The sequence below is a fragment of the Protobothrops mucrosquamatus genome, unplaced genomic scaffold (assembly GCF_001527695.2).
Source record: "Protobothrops mucrosquamatus isolate PMUCROS unplaced genomic scaffold, P.Mucros_1.0 scaffold5969, whole genome shotgun sequence".
Lineage (NCBI taxonomy): Eukaryota > Metazoa > Chordata > Lepidosauria > Squamata > Viperidae > Protobothrops > Protobothrops mucrosquamatus.
The window spans coordinates 1-8,924 of record NW_015391808.1 but is presented as its reverse complement, the minus strand read 5'-3'; the positions used below and the strand labels follow the sequence as shown (position 1 = coordinate 8,924).

General features: G+C 37.8%; 1 protein-coding gene across 1 annotated transcript in view; it reads left to right on the top strand.

Moving 5' to 3' along the window:
- LOC107300023 (coiled-coil domain-containing protein 141-like) overlaps positions 1-8,475 on the top strand; it is a gene marked incomplete at both ends in the record, with an annotated part of 19,803 nt that extends 11,328 nt beyond the window's left edge. The window contains one exon of the mRNA XM_015829366.1: positions 8,303-8,475. Within this exon, the coding sequence (XP_015684852.1) occupies positions 8,303-8,475 (173 nt within the window). The remainder of the gene's footprint in view (positions 1-8,302) is intronic.
- Positions 8,476-8,924: the final 449 nt, after the last annotated feature.

The following is an 8,924-nucleotide window of genomic DNA, read 5'->3' as shown; positions in this document are numbered from 1 at the left end:
AGTCAAGCTATTTTCCAAAGCGCCTGGAGGCAGGACAAGAAGCAACGGGTGGAAACTAATCAAGGAGAGAAGCAATCTAGAACTAAGGAGAAACTTCCTGACAGTGAGAACAATTAACCAGTGGAATAACCTGCCTCCAGAAGCGGTGAATGCTCCAACACTGGAAGTTTTTAAGAAGAGACTGGACAGCCATTTGTCCAAAATGGTATAGGGTTTCCTGCCTGAGCAGGGGGTTGGGCTAGATGACCTTCAAGGTCCCTTCCAACTTTACTATTATTATTATTATTATTACTGATAGTTATTGAAGTTGCCATCTTCCAAACCACATGGAAGAAGCCATGAATGATGAACCCAGGCTTTATAAAACCTCACAAAAATGTGAGAAGTCAGATGAAAACAATTAATGATAGATCATTCCAATCTACCATAATTTCCACACAAAGTTGGTTAGATGTGTGGCCTGTGAGAAATGGAAAGTATACCATGCAAGATTTTAGGTAAGCATGCATAGAAATGCATTCCTGGGAATAGAACGATAAGCAGAATGGTGAGCTACTGATAGAACTCTAGTTTAGATGATTTATAGCAAGAATTCTGGACTCCTGGTAGAAACAAAATATCTTCCTATCTGCCTAAAATAATTGTGCCAAAATGAAGAAAACATGGCTGGTCCAGTTCTGGTGCTCAAGAAAAATCATTTCACTCAAACCTCTTATTTTAAGCATGCACCTTCTACACAAGGCTCTAAAAATAGAAAGTTTGCTAGAGGCCTAAAGTTTGGAGTATAAAATTTCAGATTTAAATATTTAAATTTAAACCTGTACTTTTAGATTATTTTCCCCATTTTGATAAATTATGTATTTTTAACGTCACCAAATAATCTAGAAATCAACTACAAAATCAAGAGAATGGAATAGGGTACTGTGTGAGGAAGAAGCCTCTTTTCATCAGAGTTAATCCACATATAGTTGTGTCTACAAGATTCAATTTTCTATGTCAGGGCTTTTCAACCTTTTCATCCATTGTACCACTTTTAGGATATGGCAATATCCGAGTACCACCAGTCGCCTAGCAAGGTGTCAAAAACTTGATGACCAAAAAAAAAAAAAGGAAAAAAGGTAGTCCTTGACTTACAACAGTTTGCTTAGTGACTGTTCGAAGTTACAATAGCACTGAAAAAAGTGCCCCCCAAGCCACAGCCGAGCAACACACCTGCCGGCCCGCCTGGCGGCGCTCTTCCTCCTGTCCGAGGTTTTCATTGTTGTGAGCATTTCTGTTGAGGATTGGCAGCGAGAGTGGGGTGGGGGGTGTTTGGTTTTTATTCCCCCCGTCTTCTGGGTGGTTGCAGCAGGTTTTGGTCACTTCACATGACCCTGGGACACTGTGACCGTCATAAATATGAATCAGTTGCCAAACATCTGAATGTAAATCACAAGACCCTGGAGATGTTGCAACATTCCAGCTGATTGGCGCTTCTTCTGGGCTCAGCAGAAGCACCAGGATTAGCGCCAAGCTCCCACTGGAGCCTGGCTCTGATCCTGGCGCTTCCATTGAGCCCTGATAGCCCTGCGGCTCCAGCCATTTCTCGCTCAGGCTTGTGTGGTGCTGCCACGGGTTCAGCTCATTCCCTTCCCCCACTACCATTTTTCTAGGGTGCTCGCGTACCACCTGCCAGGTGCCAATGTACCACAGGTGGTACCCGTACCACTGGTTGAAAAGCCCTGTTGTATGTGAATCTCTGTTAATGCTGCAGTTATTTTAATGTACATTCTGTTTCCATTTCAGAGATAGTTACTGAATGCTTTTTTTCTTTATATTTTCTTGTATGATGTAAAACAAATAGAGGGAGGTTCTCTCTCACGACTTTACTGTTGGTAATTTATATTTTTAGCATCAGGATAGGTTATTAGTTAGCCATTCCTTAAAATATTCTGAGAGCCTCATTAGAATTATAAAATGTTCCAAAACCATTAGAACTTTTCAAAGATTATGTGGTGAAGAGCCCAAATTAATATTTTGTTTGTTTGTTCTGTGCTACTCAGCTATGATTGGTGCTCAAAAAGTTTATAATTAAGCCCTTAAAATGTCAATGTATTAGGGATATACAGGAGATATTTATGGCAGCCTCTTTTGGTTGTGACAGCTGTACTTTCCATATGGTAAGGACAAAAAGAGATGGAATAGATTCAAGGACAGTTTCAAGAAAGAAACTTCTGATGCTGGATAGTTGGTGCTGTAGTCCAGATTTTGATGCTTCGACATTAGAAGGAGTGGTTGAAGAAAAGGAATTGCAATATGCAGATGGATTATGGAGCTAACTAATGATTAAGATGTCAAGCCACAAAAGCAGCTCATATTTAATATGCCTTTTCCAGAAGCCCAAAGGACCAAACAGATGGGAAGTTTCCATCTTCCACTTACCAGTAGAATTTGTAATAATTGGGATTCATTTGGGAATTTTAGTTCCACTAGGCTCCGTCTACCACTTCACTGCAGGCACTGGATTCTTTTTGAAGATCTTAATGCCTGTATTAGTTTTATGACATAAGATATTCCTAAATCAGAAGTGGAAGTTAAGTCCTGATATTGCTGAACCTATTTCAGGCCAGCCAACATGGCCAATAAGTGATGTAGGTTGAAAGTTGTAGTTAAATATCCTTTCAAAGTCCAAAGTTTAACGATGTTACTCTAAATTGAAGAGAAGAAAGCTGAAGTGAATAGCAAGATGATCAAAGGCCTGGAGACCAAAACATACAGTATGAAGAACAGCTGCAGGACTTGGGTTTGGCTAGCCCAGGGGTAGGCAACCTTGGCTCTTTTATGACTTGTGGACTTCAACTCCCAGAATTCCTGAGTCAGCAGGAATTTCTTTAGAAGATTCTTTAGAATCTTCTTTAGAAAAGAAGAAATAGAGGTGACATGATAGCAGTATTCCCGTATTTGAGAGGGGGTCAAATTATTCTCCAAAGCACCAGAGGGCAGGACAAGAAACAATGGTTGGAAACTGACCAAAGAGAAAAGCAACCTGGAATTGAGAAACTTCCTAACAGTGAGGACAATTAACCAGTGGAACAGCTTGCCTTCAGACATAGTGGGTGCTCCATCACTGGAGGTTTTTTAAGAAGAGCCTGGACAATCACTTGTCTGAGATGGTATAGGTTCTCCTGCTTGAGCAGGGGGCTGGACTAGAAGACCTCCAAGGTCCCTTCCAGTTCTATTCTATTTTATTCTAGCCATGGGAGGTGCTATGTTCTTTCTTAGGGATTATTAACAGATTCCAGACTAAGTTGTAATTTAAAACTATTTATTACATAGCAGTTTTAGTCATAGCACTCACATACTCTTTCATGCTTTTCTCCTAAGTCTTTCCACTTTGTTTGCTACAAGTCATTACATTAAATCATTCCCTTTGTAAATAGAAACAATGATAAACCAATTCTTCTAATGTTTGAAAATATTTCAATATCAAAGAAAAAATAAACTCACAAATCTCTCTCTCTCTCTCTCTCTCTCTCTCTCTCTCTCTCTCTCTCACACACACACACACACACACACACACACACACACACACACACACACACACACACCCCTACCTCACCCAAAACTACTTCATGAATTCTAGAAGGTCTTCTAATAAATCTGCCATGTCTAGCTGTCATCCTCCGTGTGAAGGTCACTTCAGAGCTTCCAGCTTTTCCACTAAGCTGCTCTCTCCGCTCCAGCATTCTATGGTGCAGCAGTCTCTGTATCATAAGATGCAGACCAGTTGTCTGGTCAGAAGTAGAAGGGATTGCCACATCGCTGCGGTTCAGCTGAGATGGAACCTTTCTAAGATGCTTGACATTTTAATTAAAACGCTACCATAATTCAAATAAAGACTCAGAAATGCTCCAGAAGATAAGGTCACACATGCTTTTATATATTGGCTGACGTTTATCACCAGCCAAATTGTTAGCAATGTGTACCAAGTCCCTACTTTCAAACCATCATTAAACTAAACATGTGGCATCAGCATAATATTTCTTTTGGACCCAGTATTTTTGATAATGTCCTGCAACAGCTGAATCATCCAGTTTCATTTAAGACAGACCAAGATGGTTAGTACAAATGCCCTGAGAAAGAAGCAATTTAGCAGGTGTCTGCTTTGAAGCCCTTGTATAATAGGATGATATGCAGTTAAAATCTTAGCAAATTCCTTTTTCCCCCAGTTCCCCTCCCTTCACACTTTCTGGCCTGAAATTTCTCTTGCTCTTTGGAAGCACAGATATGCCTAATGTAGGAAAAATGTCAAAGCCAGGTGATCCCACAAATGTTGTTCATTATCCATAACCATTTCATAAGGAGACACAAAAGAGCAAAATATATTGTAGTGCACAGAGAATGGTAACAGCTGAAATACAGCAAGTGTCAAACAAAACTGCCTCAGGGTAAGAAGAGTAATAATCGATGACCTTGCTTGTTCTATGGAGTTTACAATATGTGTGCTCAGTTTGTTCAAGAAGGAGGTGGTAGGGAATAGTGTCTATCATGTAAAGGTTGAGTTTGCATATAAGCAGTACAATACTTGATAAAGCACTCCATATCTGAATCAATATTTGGCTATTAAAATCTGCCATACAGAATCTGTTTTCTATGACATCTTGGGGTATCTCATGAGCTAAGTATTTCAGCACTTTAAATTCAGGACTTTGGACTTCCGGTTTTGTGCCGTAACGTATGGCCACAGGATTGCAGAGCTCCACACCCCATGGCGGGTTTCGCCCTGCCAGGGAACCCTAAATGGGTCAAAAGTCGCCCCGGAGAGGCGACGAAGAAAGAGGGGTGCTCTGACAAACACAGATCGACAGTGGTTGATCCATTCGATATGGGGGAAACCCTCTAACCCGACAGGAGAAGGCTAGTTGCATACCAGTTTCTAACCCAAACTACTTGCAGCCAAAATCCAAGTGCACGAACTAGAACAATGATGAACAGCGTGCTTGGAATTGGTGAGAGTATCGATCTTCTCTCTTCTATTTTGTAACTGATTCCTTGGGAAAGATCCCCAAAGTAAGAAATCCTCCGAAAGTGAAGGGAGGGGACTAACCCCCATTCCTCCATAGACGGAAGCAGTGAATTAACTTTTAAGGGGGAAATAAATATATTGAAATGAAATCTATAATACTACAGTCTGGATAAATCTAGAAACTAAGAAAATTGTTAAGATTTTACACCCTAAAGGGTTCTGATGAAATATATAAAAAATAAGAACTTTTTGTTTGAAAAAGCTGGAGAACAAAAAATTACTGACATCTAGTGGAGAATTAGAGTATAGAACATGAACAAGATTGATTCAGAAATTGGTAAGATGCTCAGAAACAAAGAATATTCTGTTCCCTTGAATTTTAATAACTCTCAAGAAGACAGCTGGGAACAAAGAAAGAAAACATACTGAGCCAGCCATAAGATTAAAAAGTGTTTGCAGAAAAAGAAATACTCTGACTGCTGTTTAAGCCCAAGAATTGTTTACAGAAAAAAACCCTTTGACTCTTGGCTAATCTCTTAGGGGGAATTTAATATCTATTCCTGAAAGATCTAGCCTGGGGGATGGTGAAGCGGGCAGGTGTCCTGCCGTCAGCATCCATTCTGGCTGCCCCTTCCCCGTGGAGCTGGAGAGCTTACTACACCACTGCCCAGATGCCCTCGCTTTCCACAGGAATTGCATTTCTTTCCTTACCTGATTTCCAGCCTCATGCCATTTCTCTTCCGGTGCCGTGTGTAGGGAAACAAAAGAAGTTTGCGGGGGGGGGGGGGAAGGTCAATCAATCAATCAATTCCAACTTCGCGAGATCTTTTTTTTACTCCAGTGTCTTGTGGGACTTCTACTGATACTGATATTGATAAGGTAAGAAAAGAGATGAATTACATACAGTAGAAGCATTCAAACATTGTAAAGACTCTCTCTCTCTCTCTCTCTCTCTCTCTCTCTCTCTCTATCTATCTATCTATCTATCTATCTATCTATCTCTACCTATACTAATACCTATACCTATATCAGTCTCTATCTCTATCTCTATATATATCTGCCTAGAGTACATGAGGATTATATACAAACACACACAGAGTCTTTACACACAAAATGATATATACATACACACATACATGCTATTAATTCTTTCTCACGTGTTAAAAACATAGATTATTAAAGCAATCTGATTGGCTAGAATTTGAATAACTTAATTATAAGAAAGAGTTCATGTTTTGTTTAGAATTACATTAGCAGATATAGATAATGAATAATCCCTACTGTGATTTTGGAAAATTAATTAATCTTCAGATGTTTTTTACAATGTTCTGAGATAACTTATAAATTATTCATTTTAGTTTTTTGTTGTTTTATGTTAACAACTAATGCATTCAATTTACCATAGGAATGAAAATGTATTCAATATAGTTGTCTCTTCCACTTCACTCAAGAATGAGGTTATTTTGAGTAAGACTAAAAATATTACTTCTAAAACCATTGTGGAAGCTAGTGCTAGAATCTCCTGATATTCTGAATTTAATTCTGAGCATTCCTTAGCATTGATCACGTTGATTGGGGGATTATTCTCCAGGACTCTGAAATAGTGATAGAAAACTGATAATTGCTAAAAAGACCTTAAAATTAGTTATAAGTATATTATTTTATATAGTAATCAATTGAGCTAGAAAATTTAGATCTTAGCAAAGAGCTTTTTGTTCATATGACCAGGTCTATTGTTTCTGCTTCAAGATCATAGCATTTCAAAAATTCCAGTATATCTCTCATCAGCATAATCTGGAACAGAAAATATTCAGATTGGCAAAAACATCTATCTATCTATTAATCACCTTGCAATGTGTGATGGGTGTTTTAGTTTTGAATAAGAAAAGTATTGGAGATAATCCAATAGTATGGATTGTTTTCATTCAAGTCATGATTTTTGGAATCAGTACAGCATAGACCATTAGTAGGCACTTATTATTACAACTCTCTTTAGAATTTACTTGAAAAAGCTAATAAAATGATACCATTATATGCTTTTCTGGGATAGTTGGCCACTGTGAGGAAAAATATCTAGGCAGATGTTTGAGCAAAATACAGAGTTTGTTTGTGTATTGGATACATTATCTGGGATTATATCTTTCTGACTTGAAACCAAATCCTTAGAGATGTTATAAAAATCTATAGTATAAAATTGATAGATTGTCCATATTTTCTCAAAGAGTCTTTTTCTGCTGCTATCTAAACCTCACTTTTCATGTTTATAGCATGAAATTTCCTGTTTGAAAAACAAAATCCAATTATATCAAAGCTGAAATTAGATTATAAAGATAATTTGCACACATTGCAGCAATTAAAATGATCACACATGTAGAGCTCTTATATGTCATGAAGAATTAATTTTATTGTATAAGAAAAACAGAATGGATTGGATCTAGCAGTGTAAACTGTGAACAGGAGACTTCTGATCTGATAGAATTTTTCTACTAGTCGAAAGCAAGATAAGATTGCTTTCCTCAGATCTGCTCTTAATGGTAGGGAGAATAATCTAGAATAATAGGGCAATTGAAAAATCCTGTAGAAGTTCTTTTTGTCAAAATGCACATCATACATATCCTACATATTTTGTTGGGTGCAGCAACCAACAGGACAGATACAGACTTCAAGAGATAGTTAGGACTGCAAAAAAAACAACAACTGCAACCAGCCTGCCTTTCATCAAGGACCTGTACACCACACAGGTCAGAAAGAGGGCTGAGAAAATATCTACAGAACCTCATGTCCTAGACATAAACTGTTTGAATTCCTCTCTTCAGGATGCCGCTATATGGCATTGCATGCCAAAACAACTAGACACAGAGACAGTTTTTTTTCCTTGTGCCATCACTCTGCTGAACACCTAATTTCCCACAATACTTTCTTATGTCTAAGGATATTTACCCATGTAGTACGGCTGTATTACTATTATCCTTATCATCTTTTCTACTACTTTCTCCTTTTGGTATCTTATTGCTTTGTTGTACAATGAGAGTTTATGCACCGGAGACAAATTCCTTGTATGTCCAATCACACTTGGCCAATAAGTATTCTATTCTGTTCTGTTCCATTCCGTTCCATTTCATTCCATTCCATTCTACAATGTCAATCAAATAAGGATGCATTATATACCCTTTCTACAATGTCATAGAGAGAAAAAATGGTTTATTAAAAGTTTATCAAACAATTGTCTTAACCATAGTAGTTGGCAGCCACCATGCTTCTGCCTATAACTTTTTCAAAGTGTTTTTTATTTGATAGGCATATGATATACTTGAAAATGTAGAGGCTTCCCTAAAACTTTTTGAATCTAAAGTTTTCAACTTGCCCATTTTGGCAATAAAACATGAGGAACTACAAAAAGAAATTAAAAGTGGATCAGATGATGTTCTTCAGAAGGGACAAGCCTTACTTAGCAAACAAAATGTTCACAGGTAAGTATAATGTGTAACTGGAAAGCTCTACCTACATTATAAAATACCTCATAGATGTGAGAATCCCTATTGGGAAGTTATGTTACCTTCAATGGTTAAATAATGTTGAAATGAAATCTTAAAATATAGAAATTTAAATCTGGGCTTCTATATAATTGCTGCCATCCAAATCCATTTATGATAGGTTCAAATCCAAGGTGATCCCACAGAATTTTGTTGGGCATCTCAAAGCCCATCCAACTGATTTTTCCCCTAGATTTTCTCAAGCTAGGGCAAGTAATGGTGAAGACTCCTAGCTTTGTTATGATTAGTAGACGTAGCACCTTCATTTCTGTGTCATAGACATTGTTAGGATAAGCAGTTTTGGAGCCAGCATAAATGACTGAAAATTGTTATATAACATAGATGCTGCTCTATATGAGAATAAATAAATAAAATAAGCAAAAACA